Consider the following 24,349-nt stretch of genomic DNA (forward strand, 5'->3'; position numbering starts at 1 on the left):
GACCTGCGCAGGCCGTGCCCTCTGCCCCAGCCCCGGAGGATGAAGAGGAGGAGAAGGAGGAGGTGAGGTGGGCATGGTGAGGGGGGACACCCTCAGGGCTCTCCCTGCTGGGGCTGGGGGCTTGGGCCTCTGCTCCCTGAGGGGACACAGTGAGGGAGCCACGTGTGTGTTTTATTTATTTATTTATTTATTTTACTTTTTTACTTTCAATTTTTTATTTTTTTTTCACACCAAGGCCCGGAGCCCACCCTGAGGCCCGCAGCGAGGCCTCGGCCGCCAGGCTGCCCCCGCGGGGCTCGCCTCCGCCGCCTCCCCCGCCCTTATCAAAGATGGCGCCGCCCCTCCCTTCCCTTCCCTTCTTCACCCCCACCCCCAGCGCCACGTGACGCGCGCCGCGCCGGATGGGGGGCGTGGCCGGAAGTGCGCGCGTGCGTTCGTGTCGCGGGAGGGAGGGGGTGGCGGCGGGATGGAGCCGGCGCGGGAGCCGCGCGCTGAGCGCTCAGGTGGGGGGCGGGGAGGGGCCGGGCGGGGAGGGGGGCGGGGCCTCGTTCGGGGTTGACCACGCCCCCTCCGCGTGGGGCCACGCCCCCCGCGCTGCCCCCTGAGGGGCCGGAGCCGCCCCCGCCTCTCCCCACTCCCCGGGGGGGCTCCGGGAGCGGGGCCGGGGGCTCGGGGGGGCTCTGGGGGGTTCCGGGCTCGGTTCTGAGGGGATGGCCCCGGCCCCAAGGGGTCTCCCGCCCGCCCAGCCGGGTGAAAGGGGCCGGGGGGCCGGGCACGAGCTCGCCTTCGTGTCCTGGGAGCCCTCAGCGAAGTGTTGGGTCGTGATTTGGGCCAAAACCCACGAGTTTTGCTTCGTTTTTAGGATGTTTTTTCCGTTTAGGCTGAATTCCTAAAGGCCTTGAGAGGCCTCGTCAGTGAAACAGGCGGGGAACGGCCGCGAGGCTGTGCCCCCGGGTGCCTCAGGGCGCTGGCCGGGCCGTGTGGTGACCCCCTCACGGGCACGGCGGTGGTTTTAGTGCCAAACAGGTGGTTTTTTGGGGCTCACATGGTGTTTTTTGTGCCAAAACAGTGGTTATTTGGTGCTCCGACCACCGTTGGAGCCTTCTCGAGCTGCAGACCGTGTTCTGAGCCAGGAGGAGCAGCTCTGCTCTCCCTCCTAGGTCAAATCCTAAGCGAGGATCGGGGCCGTCAGACCCGTGAGCGTGCACAGAGAGGGGCTTTATCTCATCTCAGGGCTTCAATTTTTGCAGGATTTTACCATTTCAGCGCGTAGGGCAGCAAGTGGCAGTCGCCGAACCAGGGAAGCGACCCGGCCACGTTCTCACGCTGGCTTCGTGGCGGCGTGCTCAGCCCCAAGGTAAACAAACGCCTGGCAGCCGCGGCCTTGGCGCTGTCGGCTCCCGCCGGGAGGTCCGGGTACGTCCTGAGCCAGCGCAAACACCTGAGCTGTTACAAAAGGCCCGGCGGGTAGGAATGTGCCCATTTTTTGGCACTGTTTTGCACGGACCCAGCGTGAGCAGCTGAATATAGAGCAGAGAGGCTTTAGTGGCCCTACGGGACTGTAGTGGCTTTAGGCCCGCAGAAACAGCCCTAAACAATCAAGGGTTCTGGAAATCAGGCTTTCCCTTTTGAATATTGGTTAAAACACCTCTTTAAATACGCCTGGAGCATCTCTTGAACCTGACAGCAGGTGAGAGAAGTGCTGAGAGGTGCCCAAACTGCTGCTCGGCGTTCCTGGGATGCAGAGGAATAGGTTTCCACCGAGGAGCCCCGTAACCTCTCCGGGAACCCATGGCCGAGGTGTGCAGAGGGAGGAAATGCCTTTGTAGCAAGTGCCTGCTGCCACCGGGTGGTAACCGGCCTCCACTGCATTCGTACAGGCCTCGCTGAGCTCTGATTTTTCGTGCACGCGATAATTTACCCAGTGTCTAATTCGTGTTCGCGTCCTTTTTTTAGCACAGTTCCCAGAGCGAACCAAACGGGATTCGTACCCGAGAGCAAAGAGCTGGGTGGAAACACGGAGCGTGCAGGGAAACGCGTCCTTAACGAAGGCTGCATCTTTTTCTGCTGAGATGTTTTTAACCCGCTTCTGCCTTTTGGTGTCTCTTTTTTTTTTTTTTCCTGTTCGTGCAGGTGCTCTTTTAAGCAGCAGTTTTTGGGGCAGAGGCACGCCAGCTCTAACGCTGTGTTCTCTCCCAGAATGGTGCTTGTGGGCTGCAGCTTTCTGTAGATGTCGTTGCTTTCTGTTACAAGGTGTGCTGCATCGTGACAGGAACAGGCTTTTTAAAGCTGTTTGCTTTGAGCCTTCTTGGCACATTCATGCTAGGTTTTTTCTCTGCTTTAAAAAAAAAATATTTAAAGTGCTTGGACAATTTTTGCCTCTCTGCTTTGATAGGATTTGCAGCTGTGAATGTGCTTTAATAGAATTTACAGCTGGGCTGAAGTATCCCCTCTCTTAAAATAACATTGCAGCTTCGTGATTCAGGAGAATGTGCCTCCCACTAGCTGCTTTGTCTGTAGCTGTGAATGCTCTGGAGCAAGAGGAGAATATGAGCAGAACCAAAACTTTTGTATGTGGCAAAATAGGAAGCATAACCCTGTGGTTCAGGACTGTAACTATAAACGAGTGCACTTGGGTCTTGTTTTATTTTTGCTTTGCCAGTGCCTTGCTTTCTGCTCTTGCGTGCAGCTTTTAACCTGCCAGGTTTTTTTTTTTTTCTGCCATTAAAATGGGAATAGGAAAACCTCAGAGCGTTGTTAGATCATTAGGTGATCGTTCCGGGGATCTTCATGTACTGTCGGGCGCTGGATTAGAAAGATGGCAGGTGGGGAATGGTGCAGGATGTGGTGTCGTTGGAGCCCAGAGAGAGCTGCGGGTCTTCTGTTTCTCAAACTGAAAAGCAGTTGGTGGCTGGGGAACCAACGGAAGAAATGTGTTATCTTAAAAAGCTGCACAACAGATACTGCCTGCCTTTGTGGCTCCGGGCCAGCAGTTTTCAGAGCTGGTCCCAGAATGTCAATCCAGAACGTACAGAAGAGAAAGCAGCGAGACTCTGCAAAGTGTTTTAGATCTCGCAGGTAAGGTTTTCAGGGAAGAGATGGAAGAGAGCCACCTCAGCATATGCAGTTTGCTTGACAGGCAGATGCCCTCGCTCTGGAGAGCAGGGCCCCTGCCAAAACGGTGGAAGATTGCAGGTGGAGAGGGTGGCGTTACGCAAGTGCCACGTCCTGAAGATGCTGCCTGCCATGGAGGGAAGCAGTGGGGGAAGCCTGCCTGTTCCTCAGCATGCCCTGGAGGAGCTTGTAGGGCCGTGCAGTGGAGGCAGCCCTCAATAACTCGGATTTCTGATTCCCAGGAGCAAGCTCTGGGCAGGAGCAGGCGAGAGCCGAGCGTGCCTGGCAGCGCCTGAGCGACCACGAGCCCGCTGGCACAGTGCTCGCGCGGATGTTACGCTCCGAGTCCACGTTTTAGTTCTGTCTCCAGTCCAAAAAAAGGTTTAAATCCCATTGAACACACTGGAACTGGAATGTGTGCATAGATGCTTGGCTGAGCTGTGGCTGGAGCCGCTGGTGTTTCTGCTGAGGCAGGCGGTGAGGAGGCCAACGAGACTGCTTCAGGTATTTACACTGGCCTGGTCAGAAATGTGCTGAGAGAACGCGTTGCAGCCTCTCTTCCTCTGCATCCTAGCCAAGGTTAAGAAGTCAGGGATATTTTTTTTTAATTTTATTTTTAGGAACAGTATCAAAGAAGCCTTCTGTCATCTCTCAGTTCCGTGGTGTCTTTATACGTGACTTTCCTGTTCACAGAGAGTTGCAGCCCTTTGAAATACCTGATAGTAAATAAAGGTGCACAATTTACAAACACAGCTGAAGCCAGAAATAACTTTTTGTGTCTCTGCTCTCTGTTTATCAGTGCAGGTTTCCAAAACCAGAGGGAGAACTTCCTTGGCATCAGGGAGCTACTGAAGCAGCTTTCAAGCTCGGGATGGAGCTGGTGAACAGACAGGATCCCTACCTCCGAGAGGTTGTGCGGACTGCAGTGTGCTGCAGAGCCCTGACACTTCTGCTGCAGGCAAGTCTGATCCTGAGCCCAAGGTGCTGCAGTGTCTGCAGATGCTGTTTGCTGCTCAAAGCCTTCTCTCTTTGGTACCAGCTGCTGCACCACGAGCTGGCTGCCTCTGCAGGGCTGGGAAATCACCTTCTCCTCTGGAGAAGCAGGAGGCCAGCTGCATCCAGGCAGGCAGGTTGCTGTTAAGTAAAATTACAAACGTTTCCTTCTAACTTACCACATTTTCATGCTGCTGTTGCAAAAGAGGTGGGTTTGGCAGCACGAGAGGCTGGTGGGTCTGTTTATCCGCAGGACAGGAACGAGGATCTCCTCCTGCACCTTCCCCCCAAGTCTCCCTTCAGAGACATCCTCCTCTGAGTGGGGGGTAGCTCAGTTGCTCTCGGTCTGTTCCATCCAAGCTGTGTGTGTGCCGAGGCAGCCAGCAGAGCCCAGCTGTAGCCACAGCCCTTGTGAAGCAAAACCAGCCTGGGAAACGGCCCCGGGAGCGGGCCAGTGGCCAGCAGATGGTGGAAGCCCGGTCACCACTGCGTCGGCAGCGATGACAGACTCTGTACTGCACATTTCAGAGGCCTGCTTGGTCCAGCTGTGTGCTCCATTGTAAAACGTCGCCTTTGTAGGTCTGTTAGTCCCGATTTGTTTAGTGTGGCCTTCTCTCTTTTCTCTGCCAATGCTGAATCCTTTGCCAAGGACTCATCCCAGTCTGCACATAGTAAACTGCAAAACTTGCATCTGAGGGAGTTGTTCTTTTCAGAAACGTGTTTTCATTTGTCTTCTGCATCAGTTTCCTCTGGGAAAATCTTTTCTTTAGTTCTGTCTCCTCTTCCTTGCACATCAGCTGGGACAAAACCACCAAATTCAGGAGCAAAGGAGGCTTGCCGGTGCTCTAACAGATATGCCCAAGGACGGGGCTGAGCAGCCTTTCCTTATCTAATTCCATGGGGATTCTTGGATGTTTTCAGCTTTCCGTTTTACTCAATTCAGCTGTAAATGCCCCAAAACAGTCTGCATTTTTTCACAGTCTTACAGGTATCCCTGCTGGAAAGCCCGTTAGCCTGTCTTCTGTGCTGCTCATCTCCTTGAACCTCCAAATTCCTCCTCCAGCTCGGTGCTTCCAGCGGGATCCACGAGGCTGTCTGCCTGCCTCCAGCCCTCTCTTCTCCTCCTTCCAGGCCGTGTTCAACCTCCTGATCCCGGACCACGCCGCGGATGCCTTCTCCCCGCCTCGACTGCCCGAGCCCGGCGCGTGGGACGTGCTGGTGGAGCAGCTACTTGGAGGCCTGGCGCGCTGGGACGCCGAGCACTTCCTCTTCATCGCCGAGCGGGGCTACCTGTACGAGCACAACTGCGCCTTCTTCCCTCTCTACCCCCTCAGCCTGCGTGCCGTGGCCGAGGGGGCTCTGTGGCCCCTGCAGCCGCTGCTGCGCTTGCGGAGCCGCCTGCTGCTCTCGGCCGCCCTTCTCAGCGCCCTTTTCTCCGTGCTGGCGGCCGCTGCCCTGTACGAGCTGGGCTGCGGGGCGCTGCGGTGCCGCAGGGCAGCCTTCCTCGCCGCCCTCCTCTTCTGTATCAGCCCCGCCAGCGTCTTCATGGCGGCTGCGTACTCGGAGAGCATGTTTGCCTGCCTGGCGTTCGGCGCCATGTGGCGACTGGAGAAGGGGCAGAGCTGGCTCAGCACACTGCTCTTCGCCCTTGCTTCTGGCGTGCGCGCCAACGGGCTGGTCAACGCCGGCTTCCTCCTCTACTCCTGCACTAAACGCCTCGCTTTCCACTTCCAGGTGGGCTCGGGGCCGGGAAGGAAGCCCTCTCCTTTATGGAGGCAGCTCCTCAGCGTGGCGTCTTCAGCGGTTGTGACGTGTGCTGGGGTTTGCCTGCCCTTTGTTTTATTCCAGTATTACGCCTACGTGAGGTTTTGTGGCCCCGGCCTGGAGCTGGATGTCCCCAAGCCTCTGCGGCAGCTGGCTCTGGACAAAGGCTATCGCCTGGCAGCCACGAGCGGGGTTAAACCCACGTGGTGCTCCCAGCGGTTCCCCGTGGTCTATTCCTATATTCAAGATGTTTACTGGAACGTGGGCTTTCTGAGGTACTTTGAGCTCAGGCAGGTACCCAATTTCTTGCTTGCTTTGCCTGTCACCTTGCTGGGCTGCTGGGCTGCCGGGACCTACGTCGTTGCAAACCCTCGGCACTGCCTGACTCTTGGTCTAGAGAGAAGAAAGGCTGAACAAGAGGGCAAACCGAGGGCTGGATTTTGCTCCCCTGCTGTCTTTGTGTACGTGGTCCACGCCACGGCCCTGCTGCTCTTTGGATTCTTCTGCATGCACGTGCAGGTAGGACCTTTGTAGTGACACGAGTGATTTCTTGGAGCATGGGGCAATGGCTGGGGGTGTTTGGTGACAATCCCAGCCTGGTGGTGTCGCAGCTGCAAACCAAAGGCTTCTCCTCTCCAGTTTTGGAGCCGCTTCCACAGTTGGCTTCCAAAGCCATCCGGCATCTGCTGGGGAGTTCCCAAAGGGTTTCCAGGTGCTGGGTGTGAGGATACTGGGACTGAGCGGAGGGACTGGCAGCTGCTGGGTGGCATCTGACGTGCTCCTCACCAGGGAGCTGGGTCACCGTCCTGCTGGGCTGAGTCCAGTGGGTGGCAGCGAGAGGATCCAGAGCCTGGGCCAGTCCTTCAGAAGTGCTTCAAGGTCTTTTTGGTGGCACTCAATGCGGGGTTTTCACAGGGAAATTAATTGAGGAGTGAGACTTGGATCTCCTCTGCAGCAGCTGTCACAGTTCCCGAGCGCGGCTGTGACAAGGATTTTGGTGACAGTCCCTGTGTTTGTCCAAAACCCGGCGACCACTTGGCTGCTCACAAGAACATCTTAATAAATAACGCAGCCTGGAGCCGAGTTGTTTTGTTGCGAATGCAATAAATTGCAGTGCTGCAGCCCGGGGCTGTATTTCTTCCCCTTTATCAGCAGCCTGTTGGAGGCAGATGGATTGCGCCTTCCATCGCTCGTGGTTGGGGTTCCTCAGAGCCAGCCCCACAGCTTATGGGATTCTCTTTCTCTTCCAGGTGTTGACCAGGTTCCTCGCCTCCTCCAGTCCCGTCCTCTACTGGTTCTCAGCCCACCTCCTGCAAGAACGCGAGCTCTGGCTCTGGACTGAAGGCGCTGCCGGGCAAACCGTGGTGTCTCCCCCCAAGGGGTCAGTGCTGGGTGCATCGCCCGGCTCCTGCGGGATGGGACCTGCAGCAAACCCCCTGCTCAGGCTGCTGCGGAGCTTCCCCCTCCTTACCCCCCGCAGCAAATGCGTCCTGGGCTATTTCCTGGCCTATTGGCTGCTGGGGCTGGCTCTGCACTGCAACTTCTTGCCTTGGACGTAGGCAGTGACTGCGGCTCCGAGCCTGTGGAGGGGATGGTCAGCACAGGAACTCATTTTTCTATAAAAAACAAAAAAACCCTACAGTGTGGTGATGCTGTTGGCTGGGACAAGGGTGCTGCTGTTCTGTTCCTGCTCTGTGACCGAGCTGTGCCTGATGTGGGGCTGTGCTAACTGAGATCCTGGGGGCTGACTGAGGGACTGGGGGTGTTTGGGCTGGGGAAGGGGGGCTCAGGGCAGAGCTCATTGCTCTCTGCAACTGCCTGGAAGGAAGGGGTGGGGAGCTGGGGTCGGCCTCTGCTCACAGGGAACTGTGCCAGGAGCAGAGGGAACGGCCTCGAGTTGTGCCAGGGGAGGTTCAGGCTGGAAATGAGGAGACATTTCTCCTCAGCAAGAGCGCTCAGGCGTTGGGACGGGTTGCCCAGGGAGGTGGTGGAGTCCCCGTCCCTGGGGGTGTTCAGGGAGAGGTTGGACGTGGTGCTGGGGGACAGGGGCAGGGGGTGGTGGGGGGGGACAGTTGGACCGGGTGATGTTGGAGGGCTTTTAGAGCCCTAATGCTTGTGGGATTCCAGGATGTGAGGGATCTGGGGGTGCCTCTTCCACCCTTCCAACTCTTGGGTTTTGTGATCTGGGGAACACGGGGGGGGGCTCCGGGTCTCCCTTCCCCTTTCCCTGCCTTGTCGCGGTTCGGCCACCAGGGGGCGCAGCACCGCGCGGCGAATGGGCGTGGCTAAACCACGAAGGATGGGCGTGGCTTCATTAAATCAGGCGTGGCTTCGGGGCAGAGGGGGCGTGGCCGACACGTCCGCGGGGCGTGGCCAGGCGGCGGGGGGCGCGCGCGCGGGGCCGAGCTCGGTGGCGCGCCGGGCGCTGCGGGCGGCGCCATGCAGGAGCGCGGCTACCGACACATCCCCCCCGCCGCCCCCGGGCCCGGCCCCGGCCCCGGCCCCGGCCCCGGCCCCGAGCCTCCTCCACCGGCTTCCACCTCCTCCGCCGCCGCCGCCGCCTCTTCCTCAGCCTCCTCCGAAGGGCCCGGCCCGGCCCGGCGGCCCCTGCGGAAATGGGAGGTGTTCCCCGGCCGCAACCGCTTCTACTGCGGCGGGCGCCTGATGCTGGCTCGGCACAGCGGGGTCTTCGTCCTCACGCTCGGCCTCATCCTGGCCACCAGCGGCCTCTTCTTCGCCTTCGAGTGAGTCCCGGACGAGTCCCGGCCCCCAGGGGCTGTGGGGATGGGGGTGGGGGGGGCTCCGTGCCCTGCGGTGTGGCCCCGACCCCCTCCCTCCTGTCCCTCCCCCCGTTTCCCTGTCCCCCCAGTCCCCGTCTCTCTTGTCCCCCCCATCCCTTGTCCCCCTGTCCCCCTTGCCCGCCGTCACCCATCACCCCTGTTCCCTGTCCCTTTATCCCTCTGTCCATGTCCCCGTTTCCCCATACCTCCTTATCCCTCCATCCTCCCATTTCCCTATTTCCCCATCACCCTTGTCCCCCTGTCCCCCTGTTTCCCTATCTCCCTGCCCCCCCCTTGTCCCCCACACCCCTTGTCCCTGTCCCTCCGGGCACCCCCCGCTGCCTCCCCCAGAGCCATCCCACCCACTGCTGAGCCCCCAGCCCCACTCTAAATCTGGTTCCCCATCTCCTGTCCCCAGGTGCTCGGGGTCACCCCCGGTCCCCAAAGACCCCCCGTGCTCGGGAGGGGTGGGCAGGGGCAGCCCCACACCTTGCGGGCTGGTTTAGGAGCTGCACCCCAAAGAGGGGAATCCACTTAGAGCAGGGGGGTGCCCTCCTGGTTATCAGCCATCCCCCCTTTTCCAAGCCTATGGAGGGCAGAAATCCATCTGGAGTTTGTAGGGTGGACGTGGTAGAGGGGTAGCAGGAGCGGTGTGCCGGGGGTCTCACCCCAAGGGTCCGCCCTCGCTGTGTCTGGGGGAGAGGGAGCTGCTCCCCTCTCCTTTTGGGAAGCCGCCTCCGCTGTCCTTTGGGACTACAGCCCTGAGGCTCCGGGTTCCTGCGCCCTATGGGCAGGGAGAGCCGGGAGCACCCCGGGAGGAGCTGGGGAAGGAGCACCCAGCGCTCGGGGTGCTGCTGGCCCGGCCCCGTGCTGCTCACATGGGGCTTGTTCTTCCCACCGGGCACCAAGCTGGGGATCACGCCTGCGTTGAGATCCCAGGGTTCTCCCTCCGAGCCTCAGAGCAAAGCTGCAGCCGGGCAGATGAAGGTGTTCAGTCGGATGGGAGGTGCTGAGAAGCCAGCCAGGCTCCAGGCAGTGATGGATCCCCGCACGAATGCTCCTCTCTTGGTGCTGTCGATGCCTCTCCGACAGCTTTGGGCAGCACCAGCACAGAAACTGCTTTGTGCGGGGCCAAGCAGAGGACATCTGCTCCCTCCCGTCTTGCCTCGTCACTGGTTCTCGGTTAAAGATGTCCTGGGGCTTTCCACCTTGTTTCTGTGCTTCTGTTGCATCACTTACGCTTTGCTAGATGTATAAAAAGAAAAGTCACTGTGTCTGTAGTTGACATTTTTTACATAATTTCTTGCTGCCTGAAGGGGGGAAGAGGGCTCCAGAGATCCACCCAAAAATAGGTGTGGAGGACACTCGTCTCCCTCCTTTCAGAGCCGTTTCTGTCCCTCCAGGGAGAGGACCGAGGGGCTCGACAGCAGCTCTGCTCTCAGGCCGAGGGGATTTTGCAGCTTGGTGGCTGCTTTGTCTAGGACAGCTGAGCTGAGACAAAAGTTACTTAATCCCTTTGCTGCCTCGCCATGTCACCAGGACTTAGCGCTGCCGCGGGCATCAGGGCTCGGGCAGCTCGCTGGGCTGTGCCCAGTCAGTCCCAGTGCTTACCAGTGCTCGGAATAGCAAATCCCTTCGCAGAGCAGGAGGGGGGCTCCAGCCCCGCGTTACGTAAGGAGCCACGTCCCTCGGGTCCTTGTTTTCGTGCTGGGGGTGATGGAGCTGCCTGGCTTTTGATACCGCTGGTCCCCGGGTGCTGGCATCGGTGCCGGCAGCGCTGATGTGTCTGGGTCAGACATCTGGCACGGCACAGGGGGCACAGGAATCATCTGGAGGCAGCAAAGCCGTGCTGAATCGAAGCCAAGGTCCCTCGGCTTCAGATGAGATGAGGCTGTGTCCATGCTGATTTTGATCCCTGATTAATTTCGGGTGTTTCTCCGTGTGTTGTTGTTGCTGCTGCCGTGCAGAAGGTGACCGGGCTTTGGGTTTTGTAGTATGATTCTGGGACTTCAGAAGGGCATAGTGGTTATGTAGAGGAGCTCATGCTTTGTGTCCAAGGCCCCATCCTCCCAGTGCAGCTCCAGAGCCTCAGGGTGCTCTCTGGGCTGGCTCCTGCCTTTCCAGAGCTCCCTGCAAAGCAGCAGCGCTTCAGTCCACCCCCCTGTGATAATTCATAGTGTGGTAGCTGATGGCCAGTTCCGTAGGGATGGTCGGTAACGCTGCTTTTTTCTCTCTTTTCGCAGCTGTCCCTTCCTTGCCAGCCACCTGACCCTGGCCATCCCCATCATCGCGGCCGTCCTCTTCTTCTTTGTCATCAGCTGCCTGCTCCAGACGAGCTTCAGGGACCCAGGTATCCTGCCCAGAGCCACCCCCAGTGAGGCTGCGGACCTGGAAAAGCGGATCGGTGAGCTTCAACTCCCTCTCCTGCCTTTGCTTGGGCTCACGCCTCTGTGCGTGCGCATTTCAGGCTCAGCGAGTCTCCTCTCTGCGGAGGAGCAGAGGTGGTTTTCCTTTCTGTTCAGTCCCATCGCCTCCCGAGGCGAAGCCCTGCACAGGTTTGGGTGCCTGTAGCTGCTCCCAGGACAGGGCTGGGTTTGGCAGAGCCCTGCAGAGGGCTGGGACGAGGCAGAGCTCGTGGCACCAGTGCCCTGCTGCTGTCGGGGTGTGCGTGCCAGCAGCTGGGGGAGCACAAAGTCCCCATTCAGAGGCAGGCTGCCGCGCTCCTGGACGCAGACCGAGCTCTCATAATCCGAGCAGTTTGGATCTAGGCTGGGGTTTGCGAGGACCTGGCTACAAAACTAAAAAAAAAAAATATTATTTTCCCCCTCTTGGAAGAGTCGGTTCTTGGCCACCCCGATTTCCCCCCTGTCCTTCTCTGAGTGGCTTCATGCAGAGGTTCTGACAAGACGGAAAGCTGCTGGGGCTGAACCAAGCAGCATTTATAAAGCTGCCGAAACATGAGGCATGCTTGGAAGATAAAAAGCACTTGTGCTCATCCCCACATCATCTGGGACGGGAGAGCAGAGAGCAGCCTTGGCTCCGTGGGTGAAATCTGCGCTTGGGGTGAAGGAAAGGGGCTGTGGGGCTGCAGCCCGAGCTCTGTATCTGCAGCAGAGCCTTGAAGGCCGACGTGAGAAGGAGCTGAGCCCTTAATCTACGTGCTAACCCCAAGTGGGACCATCCCTCGCGGAGACTCCTGCTGGGTTTAGTGGATGTCAGAGCTGCTTCTGGTAAACCACGGCAAATCTCGGCTTAAGGGTGCTGAGCTGAGAAGCCTCAGCCTCGCGAGGAGGAAGAGGCTGCACGCTGCGGTTGGGCCCCACGTCCTCGCTTCTCCCTTACAGCAGTGCCCTGCTCTGGTTGTGTGAACGCTGGTGCCGTGTTCCAGGGCTGCTTCCTTCCTCCTCCGTAGCTTTGCGTCGTTCTGACCAACACAGAGAAATCGGTGCATTTTGCATGAAAAAAAAAACACAGAGTGACGTTTCCTGTGCCCTGATTTTGCGGGGTTTCGTTTGGGCTCCTCTTCTCGGAAAATCCTTGCAAGTCCCATCCTCCCCGAGGGGTGCCCGGTGACAGGGGGATGTGGGCCAAGCAAAAGCTCAGCACCCTGCATTAGCTGCCCAGCCCCTGTTGGTGCTTCCCGGCAGAGGCTGCTCCTCGGGACAGACTTGGGGGCTTGCTGATGAGGAAGCTGGGGAGCCAATCTGCTCCTCTTTTTCCCCAAAAAAAGGCTAGAGCCAGAGTGCCAGAGCAGCAGCACGTTTGTTGCTTTGAATGCCCTCCGAACTTGGAGGGATCTGGCTCTGTACGTCCCTCTGCAAAATGCTGGTGCTGAGTACTCAGGATAATGAATGTAGGGAGAACGGTTCTTAAGGTTATGACTGCCACCGAGCCAGCTGCACCTCGGGGTTTCTTTATATTGATGTATTTATATCGATATTTATCTGGTTTCTAACAGCGTGCTCGTGTTTGTCCGCTCTGAAAGCTGCTCTCACACCGTGTTTGCTCTGGCCAGGAGGGTGCACGCACCCGGGGTCCGTGGGCCGTGTTGGTGTTAGGTTTAGTGACAAATTCCTCATCAACACCGATGTGGAGCAACTTCAGCCTGCCCTACTGAAAACAGTTGCAAGGCAATTGTTCTGCACTTGCCTAAAAAACTGGTTTTAAAATCTCCTCGGAGCGGCTATCTGTGCTTCTATTTCTGCGTGCCTCCAGCAGAAATCTGGCTGCAGATGCTGCCTGGCGTGCCAGCTGTTCCTGCGAGCATAACCCATTTATTTTCCCCTTAACTCGCTCGCTGGTACATCTATTTTCAAAGACTTCCTTGGGGTGGGAAAGGTGCTCTTTGAGGAGCGACTTAAACAAACCACTGACCCCCAGACTGCAGAGGTGGCACGGAGGCTTTGCAGCTCACGCTTCTGCTGAGCAGGTGAGAGGTTTCCAGCCACCAGCTCCGAATGGATCACCATGTGCCAGTGCACGCAGGTGAAACGCAGCATCTAAAAATCCTCCATCCCCGCCTCGAGGAGGAGGAATCCTCACGTGCCACCACCGTGCTCATGCCAAATTGCAATGAAATCTGCCCGGAGCGCTTGAGACCTGCCTGCTGCCCCCCTGCTCCTTGATGGAGCCGAGGTTGGCTCCTGCAGGATGCTTCTGCCGAGCTCCCCACGCTGCTTTCTGAACCTTTGCTGCTGCTCACAGCCGGGACGGAGCTCAGTGTGAACAGGTCCCACTCTCCCCTCGTGTCGTGATCTGTTGGGCACCCAGAGATGAGCTGGAGCTGGGCAGGCGAAAACACTGCTGCCTTTGTGCTCGCTGGTCGCAAGTTGCTCTCTGTTCTCGGAGCGCTGGGCAGATATTGCTTCCTCTTGGCACCCCGTCGGCAGGGAAAGGACACAAAGAATGCCGTGACGAGCCGACTGGATTTCTTGGCTGCCAGCTCCGCAACAAATCGCGTGGCTGAGCTGCCTCCCAGCTCTGGCATTAAAATCCCGTGCTAATAACGCCTTAACTCTGCCCGCAGGCAGCTCGCGGCAACGCGGGGTCATTGGGTCGGTTGGGTTTCGCCTGCCCTGCCCTGACTGCCCCTCCTTGCCCTTGCAGACAGCATGGGCACCTCCACCTACCGCCCGCCCGCCCGCACGATGGAGGTGGTGATCAACAAGTACGTGGTGAAGCTCAAGTACTGCTACACCTGCAAGATGTTCCGCCCGCCGCGCACCTCGCACTGCAGCGTCTGCGACAACTGCGTCGGTGAGTGCCGGCACTGGGGACGTGCTGGGGTCGGAGGAGAGGTTGGACGCGGTGCTTGGGGACCTGGGTCAGTGGGTGACGGTGGTGGTAGGGTGATGGGTGGACCTGATGATCCTGGAGGGCTTTTCCAACCCTAATGGTTCTGGGATTAGTTCCTGAGCAGGTTGCTTGAGCTCTCCGTAAAGGATGGCAAAAAGCAAGGCACTGAGTGTGCCGCTTTGGTGCCTCGGGGGCAGCACACCCAGCGCTCGCTCTCTGCTGGCCTTGTTTCGGAGGGCACTGTGCTGTGAGGTATCATTAAGGCCTCACCAAGCACGAGGTTTGCTGCAGGCTCCTGGCTGTCTCCAGCCTCAGGGTCACCAGGGCGGTGGAGGCACCACCGCAGGTTCTGGTTTAGCTCAGCCCTGTCCTCGCCCCATGTCCCCAGCTTATGGTGGGGCAGGAGGGGTTGAAGGAAGAAGAGAAAAGCCTCCGATGGCCCCAAGCGGGTGTAGGGGAGCTGGAAGACCCCAGCACCCTCTGCAGAAGCAGCGTTCAGCCTGGAGAAGAGAAGGCTCCGTGGAGACCTCGTTGCGGCCTTTCAGTGCTTAAAGGGGTCTTATAAAAAGGATGGAAAGGGACTCTGCTCATGTAGATAATGATAGGACAAGGGGGAGTGGTTTTAAGCAGAAAGAGGGTTAAAACTGGGAGCTGCCCGGCGCTTGGTGTCTGGGGATGGCTGTGGGTGGTCGGGTCCTGCTGGCGCTGCCTGGAAAGCAGCCACGGCTGGGACGGGGCTTGGAGAGGAGCCCTGGGGAAGAGCGGGCGTGCGCCGGATCTGTGCTGAGTTTGGTTTGCGTTGGTGTCCCCCCCAGGAGGGTTGCAGCGGTGCTGTTAGTCTGAGGCACAGCCCTTTCATTACAGGGCGGGAGTGTTCCCAGATACACTGCACCTGCCCCGAGTTCCCAGGCACTTTCTGTGGTTTCCGAGCCCTATCTTCATAACTTTGAAAGATATTTGCTGCTCCGACGAAGGCCGGGGGGGAGCAGACGTGCAGAGAGGGAGCGGCGAGGCCACGTGCACACACCCAGTGCTGCTGGGACTGGAAAACTTGCCGCGTGTCCCTGCTCAATTTCACTTTTAGTAATGGGAGAGCTTCCCAGCCACGAGGCTTGCGTTCACGCGGGGCTTGGGGAGAGAAGTTTGGCCTTTAACGATTAATTTATTTAAAAAAAAAAAGGGCGTACCAGCAGGCTGCAGTGCTGTTGAAACTTGTTGCTAATGCAGTGCTGCAGAGCTGCTGGTCGTGGTGCAGTGGGTGGAAGCTCGGTTTGCAGCCCCCGGGTTTCGGAGTCGAGCCAGCAGCAGCCCTCACCCCCTTGCTCTGTTTCAGAGAGGTTCGACCACCACTGCCCCTGGGTGGGCAACTGCGTGGGGAAGCGCAACTACCGCTACTTCTACGCCTTCATCCTCTCCCTCTCCTTCCTGACAGCCTTCATCTTCGCCTGTGTCGTCACCCACCTCACCCTGCGTAAGTATCGAGGCGGCAGCAGCCTCACGCCGGGCACCAAGCACCTCGAGGCCCCCTGTTCCTGCAGGATGAGCATGGGAAGGGTCTGGCTTCTCTCGATTTAAGCCCTGCTTCTCAGTGCAGGTAGCTCAAATAAATCAGGTTTCATGTTGTAGGGAGCCCCAGACCCACCCTGCTCCTCGGTGCTGCCGGCGGGGTTGTCCCCTCTGGAGCAAACGAGTTTGGTGCGGTGCTGGGGCAGCGCTGGGCTCTGTGCGCACCTGCCCTGAACCCCGCAGGGAAGGAGCCTTCCCTGCCAGCCCTAAATCTCCCGGGGCTGTCTGCTCACTGCTATTTCTGCAAAGTTACAGGCTGCAGATGCTCTGCAGGCAGCCGGGCAGATCCGTCTGGCCCGCAGGGGGGTGGCTGCGTGCTGGGGAGCCAAGAGTTGGCTGGGGGCGCAGAGGAGATGCGGGGCTGCCTGATGGGACCTGGTTCCTCCTCACTTTTCCCTTTGCAGGCTCGCAGAGGGATGGCTTCCTCACCACCCTGAAGACAACACCCGCGAGATATCCTTCCGATGCCATCGGGCTGCCGGGCAAACACTAATTGTGTAACGGAGGAGGGCAGTTACTAATTGGGTAACCTCACGGGGTGCCCCAGTGCACTCCCCACAACTTCTTTTAGGGCCCTGGTTGGGGCAGGCAGGCCCCTATCTGCTCACAGCCTGGGGACACCTCTGGTTCCACCTCGCTGCCAGGGATGAAGGCCAGTAACAAACTGGTTTCCCAGCTCGCCAGGTTATGTGGGAAGGGGAATGGCTGGAGAAAGTTGTCCCTTGGTGGATGCCTGCAGAAGGGGGAATGGGAAGGTAGCTGGGATGTTTTTGGGGCCCAGTCGGTGTGGGCTTCGCTGTGAGTGCATCCCAAAACAGCCCCTCACGTCTCCGTGTGGGATGGTTTTGTGGCTTGATTCTTCCTTGACTCCTGTTTCACCGTGCTGGAGCTGGTCATTTGTTTCTTCTCAGTCTGGTCCATTTTGGGCCTCTCAGGTTTTCACACTTACTTAGTCGCCTCCAACCTGACGACGAACGAAGATGTGAGTACCTAAAAGCTTGGCCTTTCACCCCAAAAGCTGCATGCAGGCAGGGCTGCCAGCCCTGATATTTTCTCAGCAGAGGTGAGGTTCCCAGGGACTCCTTGGCTCGGTGTCTTGGTGCCCGTGAAAATCCCCTGCAAAGCAAAAAGCCCCTGCCCAGGGCACAGCAGCAGGGGATCGTGGTGGGAGGGCAGCACGTGTCACTCGTGTCCGGCCTGGAGGTAACGAGCTGCAGCGTTAGAAGGGTCACGTGGGAGTTTTTTCCAGCCCGTACACAGCCTTGCTCAAAATTAGGAGTTCCGGGGTTAAAAAAGGAAAACTGGCCCCAGAGGTCTGGGTGTCAGCCTGGGTGATCTTAATTCAGCGTCCTGCCTAACCGCAGGCGTCCCGCGAGACCCTGGGCAAGTCCCTTTGTCTCTGTCAGTTCCTCGTGTCTAGCAAGCAAATGATGTGCAGACATCTCCTGATGAGCTTTGCCTTAAAGACAGGGCTGCGTGCAGACTCGAAGGGCCGGGTGAGTGCCCTGAGCGGGGCAGGTTGCACAGAAAAGCAGGATCTGTCTGAGCCTCGCAAGGAACCAGAATTCACCCTCCTGGCTACAAGCACCTGTAATCCCGGCAGGAAGCTTCCAGCACTGCAGACTGCGTGTTTGCATCCCCCCCTTGTCTTTTTTTCTTTTATTTCCCCCTTCCCTCTCCCCCTTTTTGGAATTTAGAGTTGCTGGCAGGGCAGCACAGGGCTGGGAAGCTGCTGGAGGTACCCGGCACCGAGGGCACCGCGTCCACAGCGCGGGGCCGCTGCTCCTCCAGCCGTGGTGCCAGGCTTGTGCCGCAGCTGGGGAGGGGAAGTAAAAGCAAAAGGAGGAAACGTGCTGGTAAACGGGTCGCTGCAGCCAGGGGCCCGAGGCCAGGTATAGCAGCTGCCCACTCGTGTGCCTACGCTTTGATGCGCCCGGGGTTTCGAAATCAAGAGCCGCAGTGACAGCTGCTCGGGGTGGGGACGCAGGAGATGAGGAGGAGATCAGGAGATGCTTTCTTCCTTTTGCAGAATGCCCCGGAAAGCCCCTCGCTGTTCGTTTAGCCTTGATGAGCCTCTGATGAGCTCTCAGCCTAGGAGAGGACGAGGGGAGGAGGTGGCTGGCGATGCGGGCGGTGACACTGCCAAGCTGGCACTCAGCACGGGAGGACGCAGCTTTGGAGCCTTCGAGCTGCAGGGCTGAGCCCTGGCAGAGGCAGAGCAGCACGCTGCTGTCTCCTCTGGCTGCCTTCCTGCAGCTGTCCTGCTCCTCCAAGCAGATTGAGGGACGATGTCTGCACTAAGGCAAACTTTCCGCCTCGTGAGCAAGGATTTGACCTGAGTCCACCACTGTAATTGCCTTCTATCGCATCTTCCCTACCTTAATCTGCACGTGTCCTTTTCTTTCAGATCAAAGGGTCCTGGTCCAATAAGAGGGGCTCCGAGTTTGCCAATCCTTACAGCCATAAAAGCATCCTCACAAACTGCTGCGCGGTGCTGTGCGGCCCCTTCCATCCCAGGTGAGAGCCTGCGCCGGGAGCTGCAGTGCTCAGAGCACAGCTTTGGGTTACCCCGACTCCCAGGAGAGCTGTTGCTTCTCCTGTGTTTGAACTTGATGAGTTGGGGCCACCTGTAATTGTTTCATGGAGCTTGCAGCTAAATTCAGCTAACTCAGTGAGGGGAGAAGAACAGCACCAACGGGCTCGGCGGCAGATGGTAAATGCTGGCAGTGGCAGCGTTTCTTAGCACGTTTTTCCTTCTCTACTCTGCTGCAAGCAGCCAGCAGCGATCTGCCCCAGGCCGTGTGGACACCCTGTTTTTGTTTTTTTTTACCACCCCTCGGATTACCTGAAATACTCCGCACCAAATTCTCTCAGCTGTGAGATACCCAGAACCCCTGCTAACTTTCGGCCTGAAGCTCAGGCACCTATGGCTGCTTCTCCTTTCGTCCCGTGAGCAGCACGGGGTTGTTTTTGCTGCTCTGACACAAGAGGGTGCTCTTGGGCAGAGCTGTGGGGTGCTGCAGCAGCTGCCCACTGCTCTTTGTTGGCTTCAGAGGTGCCAAATTGCCAGGGCTGCCGTTCAGCAGCCGTAAATCTGTGGATTCAGGGAGCTGGGAGGCTGTGGGAGCATAGCATTTCACTCCAAGTCTTTCCACATCCGTGGTGTTTTCCTGTTGTAAAGTCCTCCCGCTGGTTCCCACTTGGGTTTGTGGTGTCCCAAAGCTTTCACTGCCCAAAGGCCGTCCGGTGGCTTGTGTGATAAGTCTGTGGTTTGGTTAATGGGCAGGCAGCCCCGTTACCCATCCGGACCGCTGCCGCCGGCGCGCTGCTTCCCACGGGGAGAGCCAGCTCTGACCCTCTGTGGCTTCCGAGCTCCCGTCTTCACCACGGGGATGTCTGCGTGTCAGGAGGGTTTCGATTTTTTGGACAGAGCTGGTTCAGCTGCCCTGGCCAGCTGAGGCAGCGGTCTGCAGAAACTGTCCAGAAACAATTTGATTCAGCTGGTGTGCATCTGGTCTCCGTTTCCGCCAGCCTGACTCCTCTCCCCTTGCACCCTCTCCCTTTTGTTTCCCAGTTTGATAGACAGAAGAGGATTTATCCAGCCAGATGTTGGGACCCCGTCCAGCCCGAAGAGCGAAGTCCCTTCCTTCGGAGCCAAGCCTGACACCAGCATGGTAGGAGGCATGCCGTAGCGGTGCTGTGATGTAGCCCCGAGCCTGCTGCACCCACACCTCGCTCCGGCCAGCTCCTTCCCATCTCCCCGGCCTCAGGCAGGACAGCCCTGCGATGCAGAGCTGCCAAAGACTCAGTTGAGCCATACGTTGCCTTTTTTTTTTTTTAATTATTATTATTTATTTATTGGTTTTGTTTAATTGTTTCACTGTGATGTAGCCTGCCCGGACTCCCGACTGATGCAGGACCCTCAGGCTCGTGCAGAAAGCAGGGAACCCCCCTGCACCTGGGAAGCAAACGGGTCTGGGGAGCCCCCTGACCTCTAAACCCGGGGTGTTTGCTCTGGGAAATCGCCGAGTTCCCTGCACGGAGAGCAAAGGGGGGCTGAGGACGGGAGGTGGGACTGGCGAAGGGTTCCTGTTGGAGCCGTGCTGCCGAGCCTCATCCTCTGGGCTGGTGGAGGCAGGAGCTCTGTGGTGTCCCTGATATTTCCACAAATGCCTCTCACTCCTCTGTGCCAAGACGGAGGGGCTGTTCTGTGTCTTAACAGCCAGGTTCTCACCTCGGGGCACTCCCAGAGCAGCTTTTCTTTTCCAGCAGCTGCCGTGCCTTGGTAGGTTGTGGCTGTGCAGCCGGGGAGCCTGGCTCTGTGATGGTTTTATCCAGACCCAGTCCAGGCTCACAGCAGGCGTGGAGGCTGGGCAGGGGTCCTGGTGGATCCTGTTTTCTGTCTGGTCACCGGGGGAGTGCTGAGGAGCTCCTCGTGTTTCCAGTAGGACAATGTTTTGCAGCAAGGACACAGGTTAGGAGGGCCCTCCTGTTAGTAGGGGAGAGGAAACGCATGCACCATCCTGCGGCTCTCCCCGTGAGATGCTGGCTACAGTTGTGAGGTTCGGGATCCTGAGCTTGCCAGGAAAGCCTGGCTGTAGCCTGCCTGCTGGAGGAATTAGAGGCTACAGAAAAGTGGGTGAGTTCCCAAGGGTCCAACCCACCCCAGGTGGTTACACAGAGGAAGCAGCAGGCGGGTGCTGGTCTCTGATAACCTCGTGTTGTGGTTTTGGTTCGGTTTTCTGGCCAGCAGACGAGAGCAGGGCTGTCCCCAGCACCCCAGGAGCGATTCCCGTGTGCCTCGGCGCATCCACGAGCATCGCTCCCAGCCCAGACACACGGGTGAGCCGGGCTGGGCTGCCAGCTCTGCGGGTTGCCAACACTGGAGCGTGCGTGGAGGAGAATCGCAGACCTTGTTAGCAATACTTGAATCGCGTTACTAAAAGCTGCTGGATAATTTTGCACAATTTGTAGATTTTTTTTCTATGTAGAACGTTTTATATTCGACGTAGGTAGCGTTGTGCATGTTAGCACCAGGGCAGAGGCTTGCAGTGTTTTGAGTCAAGCTGCCTGGTTAGGTTTTCTGTGAGTTAAACACTCAAATTTCAGCCTCGGGCAGGGGCAGCAGCACATTTAGGGGGGCAGCCTGTCCCCGCTGAATTAGCCAGGGTTGTGCTGTCCACACCGTGAGTGACCGAGCCAGCCCCGAGGGGTATCTGTGGATGGCAGAGCAGCCTCTTCCCCTTGCCTTGCCTTCCTGGCTCGCTGTGGGGCTCTCCCTGCTTGCCTTGTGGCCACCAGCTCTGCCTCTGCCCTGCGAGGAGCCAGAGCAGCAGCAGGAGCGCAGGGCAAGGCAGCTCTGGCACGGCTGCTGACCTCCACCTCGCAGCCTCCCCGTGTCCCCCAGCTTCCACCACCAGCCTCTGGCTCACTGTGAGCCCAGCTGGCCCTGCCCAGAGCCTGGAAGCTGCTGAATTTCTGCCCCATCCCGGCAGGTGGCCCTCGTCGAGCGCCGCGGGAGGCTCCCCGTGGCTGGGTGCCACCTCCCGGGCTGGGTGCTTCAGCCTAAAAGTCAGCGTTACCTCCCTGCTCCTGCTGCCCTGATGGCCCCAAGGGGGCTCGTCCCTGCCTGCAGGGAGCCTCGGTGCCACCTTCCAGCAGCAGGGATGGGACAGAGCGAGTGGTGCTGTGCAGAGAGGGTCTGGTGCCCGGAGCGGTGCGGGGGGGTGTTATTGGGGGCCAAACTCCTTCCTGTTCTTATTTAAACTGGTTTCCTTTGTTACTCGACATAATAAAATTATATTTTTAAAGAGTTAATTGCTTGGATTATTATTTTATTCCTGAAAGACAAAGGGCAGGTGTCTCAGCCTTCAGGTTGGACGCTGCGTTAGTCACAGGGCTTGCCTGGAAGCTCCGAAAATCTCCCGTGGGATGGGGCCGCAAGGGACACTTAGCAGCAGCCAGTGCCGAGGGATTTTCCTGTCCCAGCTCTCTGGGAGAGCTCTGTCCTTTTCCGACCCTTCCTTTTCTGACCCATCCTTTTCCAGCCCGTCCTTTTCCGACCCGTCCAAGCCAGCCCCCTCGCTGTGTACCCTGCGGTGCGTAACCTCTGGTGTCTTCCCCAGGAGGACGCCTGCCAGGACTTTGCCATTTCCTGCACAGCCTGACGGGATGTGCCCCCTCCCGGGACGTTAGCCCTGCTTTCTGAGGGCTAGCTGGTAAGAAAGCGCTTTCTTCTCCTTGCCCAGCCATCCACCCGAGTGACCCATCTCATCCCCACTGCATGGCCAGCTCCCTTCATGAGCCCATCGCCTCCAGCTGCGTTGCCATCCGCGTGCCCCAAACCCCGACCACATCCCACCGGTGCGGGGCTTCCATGGAGGGGTTCCTGCAGCCTTGGCGAGGGGTGCGGGATGGTTTCCCCCTGCCAGATGGAGTCAGACGGTCTGCGTGGTGGTGCTCAGAGGATGATGTGCCCCGGGGCCAGCTCGGCTCGGGGCAGAGGTGCTGTGGAGCTCGGGGTTCGCAGGACGGAGCGTGGTGGTGGTTTGTGCTGGGTGGAGCTGCTGGGAAACCCCCAGCTGATGGGGAAATCTGGTGGTTGTGGTGAGCAGAGGGCTGGGAGCTGCATCAGATTCCTCACCCCAGCTCTGGTGCACTTTGGGGTTCAATCCATCCCTCCCCTCCATCTCCCTGTGCTTCCATTTGTCCTTCGGCGTGCCGGGAGCCGAGGTAAGTTCCCTTCAAAGCATGTGGTGAATTAGCACGGCTTTGACTGCACCATGCTGGGGGCTGCAGCACTGTCATCTCCCTCTGTCCCCACAGCTTGAGTCGTGGCAGCAGGCACGGGGCTTTCTCCCTGCTGCTGTCTCATCCCTGGAGCAGGTTCAATTTCTGGCCTCAGCATCCTCTGGGCAACCCCTGGCAAAGCGCTGCTGCTTCCCCCTGCTGTATTTCTGCTACTAACCCTCTCTTTCTCTTCCTCCCTTTCCCTTTCCCTGTGCTGGGGCCGTTCAGCCTGCCGAGGGCAGCCGGCAGCCCTCTCTCTGCCTCTCTCGGAGCACCCCAAGGGATGCCCAGACCCCGCGGGCAGTTCCCGAGATGACGACAGCCATCAGCACCGCCTGTGCCTCCGCTCTCCAGGGCTGCGCCTTCCTCCCTCCCGCCGCCAGAGAAGGGGGAAAGCTGCCGTGCGCAAGGAAAAGCCTTCCCGGGCCGCCCTCCCACGGCTTCCGAGCTCAAAGCCATACAGCATCCCTCCCGAGTGCAATAACTGGAGTTCCTGCTGCCTCCCGGGGTGGGGAAAACCCCACGCAACTGAGCCAGGGCCACTGGTGGCTCCCCGTAACCAGCCTTACCCCCCCAAGCTGGGGGCTCCCCGCTTGGAGATGCTGGTTTTTGGGGGAGCAGGCTTGGTGTTGGGGCCAAGCCGCTGGTGTTACCCATCCGATCCCCCTGGGTTTTTCCCCAGCCCTTCTCCGACCCCCCATAGGAAGGGATTCGGTGTGTGGTCAGCGTTCGCCCTCCCAACCCCTGCCCCACAAGTTCCCCGTGTTACTGTTCGTGTTAGCGGGGCTCTGATTTAGGGGAAGGGTCCCCCCGTGGAGCCCCACGGGGCGGGAGACGCTTTGTGAGGCCCAGCTTAGAGCCCGGTAGGATTTGCCACCTATTTATGCCTTTGACTTTTGTAACAAAATAAAATTTCTCCTATTTCCTGTATGTCAGTGTCTGCTCGTGCCGTGGAGCTGCTCCCTGTGCCTCGTGCGGTGTGGGGGAGCCGAGGAGGGTTCCTGCCATGGGGCCGAGTGCTCCCCAAGCTCCCTTCTCGTACCCACGATGGCCTCAAGGCGAGGCTCGGCCTCCCGCAGCATTAAGCAGCCTTCTCCCTGCTGTCTTCCTCACGTCGACCCGCAGCAAAATCCATCCGTACGCACCCACCCCCAGCCCTTGAAATGCTGGGAGCGGCCCGGGGAGCAGCGGGGCGCTGAGCACCCTCCCAGCACCCCGGGATCGGCCGCCAGCGGCCTCCTCCTGCCGCGGCCGAGCCACCACAGCGCCCAGCCCCATCCCGCCGGCGGCATCGGCATCGCCGGCTCACGGGGCAGGCGGCACGTACCGGCCTGGGCAGCGTGCCCTGGGGCTGGGCTTTAATTCTTCGTCCCTCTCTCCCTGTTGGCATGCATTCGGGTGCTGCTCTGCCCCGTCCGGAGCACCCATGGGTGCTGTGTGGGGTGATGCCATGGCCGGGCTCAGCCCCAGCCTTTGCCTGAGTGGGGCGCAGCGAGCTGGGGCTCTTCCCTTCACCCACCCCGCTTCTCTGCACAAAACCGGTAGAGCAGAATATTTTTTGCGGCCTCTTCGTGGCTAATTGCAACCTAAATTTGGCAGCGGCTCAGCACTTCTGGCAGGGGCCGCCGACAGGAGGCAGCTGAGCCAAAGCCGGGCCGGCGACCCCCCCATCACAGAGCTCGTTCTGCTGCTTCCTATGGCCCTGGGGGGGGTCCTGCCCGGGGTCTTCTCCCCGTTGCCCCCCACAAAGGGCCCCATTTTTGTGATGGGATGAGGTGGCAGTCAGAGTGCCAGGCCTCCCAGCAGGGTTGGGCCTCCCACCCCTTCTATGGGGGCTTTTGAGATAGTTTGAGGGGGTTTTAGGGGTCTCTGGGGTCTCACTGGGCAGCGTGGCTGAGGGGGGCACCCCATTTACCCCCCCACTCGGACACGAGGCAGACCCAGGAAGGCTTTCCTGGAAACCACAGCCTCCGTGTGGCCATTTGGTCCGAAAATCCTTTCTATGGCTTAGCAAGGCCTGCTCTGCTCACCAGTCGGGCACTGCACAT

The 24,349-nt window shown here is 59.0% G+C and overlaps 2 protein-coding genes across 11 annotated transcripts; both read left to right on the plus strand.

Moving 5' to 3' along the window:
• Positions 1-474: 474 nt before the first annotated feature.
• PIGV (phosphatidylinositol glycan anchor biosynthesis class V) lies at positions 475-7,492 on the plus strand. 8 transcript variants are annotated; one of them, XM_082777270.1, is made up of 5 exons: positions 486-503; positions 3,357-3,618; positions 3,914-4,072; positions 5,239-6,390; positions 7,122-7,492. In XM_082777270.1, the coding sequence occupies exons 3-5, from the start codon at positions 3,986-3,988 to the stop codon at positions 7,428-7,430; spliced, it is 1,548 nt and encodes a 515-aa protein (XP_082633396.1). In that variant the 5' UTR covers positions 486-503; positions 3,357-3,618; positions 3,914-3,985; the 3' UTR covers positions 7,431-7,492. The 8 variants fall into 8 exon arrangements, with proteins under 8 accessions (XP_082633397.1, XP_082633399.1, XP_082633396.1 ...); XM_082777268.1 differs by lacking the exon at positions 486-503 and adding an exon at positions 746-3,078; XM_082777269.1 differs by lacking the exon at positions 486-503 and adding an exon at positions 746-1,357.
• Positions 7,493-8,254: 762 nt separating this feature from the next.
• On the plus strand, positions 8,255-22,758 carry ZDHHC18 (zDHHC palmitoyltransferase 18). 3 transcript variants are annotated; one of them, XM_082777366.1, is made up of 10 exons: positions 8,255-8,615; positions 10,895-11,055; positions 13,758-13,907; positions 15,280-15,417; positions 15,917-15,965; positions 16,392-16,494; positions 17,920-18,029; positions 19,087-19,186; positions 21,638-21,730; positions 22,530-22,758. In XM_082777366.1, exons 1-9 carry the CDS (start codon positions 8,311-8,313, stop codon positions 21,677-21,679), a joined length of 1,158 nt encoding a protein of 385 aa, XP_082633492.1. In that variant the 5' UTR covers positions 8,255-8,310; the 3' UTR covers positions 21,680-21,730; positions 22,530-22,758. The 3 variants fall into 3 exon arrangements, with proteins under 3 accessions (XP_082633492.1, XP_082633494.1, XP_082633493.1); XM_082777368.1 differs by having other exon boundaries at positions 10,895-11,001; XM_082777367.1 differs by lacking the exons at positions 21,638-21,730; positions 22,530-22,758 and having other exon boundaries at positions 19,087-21,294.
• The last annotated feature ends 1,591 nt before the right edge of the window (positions 22,759-24,349 follow it).

This window comes from Aythya marila (genome assembly GCF_965140915.1).
Source record: "Aythya marila genome assembly, chromosome: 22".
Taxonomy (NCBI): domain Eukaryota; kingdom Metazoa; phylum Chordata; class Aves; order Anseriformes; family Anatidae; genus Aythya; species Aythya marila.

Coding starts and splice junctions, on each gene's coding strand:
- PIGV (XM_082777271.1), top strand. CDS start 3,986: ATGGAGCTGGTGAACAGACAGGATCCCTACCTCCGAGAGGTTGTGCGG. Junction 4,073..5,238: donor CCCTGACACTTCTGCTGCAG/GCAAGTCTGATC, acceptor TCCTCCTTCCAG/GCCGTGTTCAACCTCCTGAT. Junction 6,391..7,121: donor TCTTCTGCATGCACGTGCAG/GTAGGACCTTTG, acceptor TTTCTCTTCCAG/GTGTTGACCAGGTTCCTCGC.
- ZDHHC18 (XM_082777366.1), top strand. CDS start 8,311: ATGCAGGAGCGCGGCTACCGACACATCCCCCCCGCCGCCCCCGGGCCC. Junction 15,966..16,391: donor CTGAAGACAACACCCGCGAG/ATATCCTTCCGA, acceptor CTCCTGTTTCAC/CGTGCTGGAGCTGGTCATTT. Junction 18,030..19,086: donor TGCGGCCCCTTCCATCCCAG/GTGAGAGCCTGC, acceptor TTTGTTTCCCAG/TTTGATAGACAGAAGAGGAT.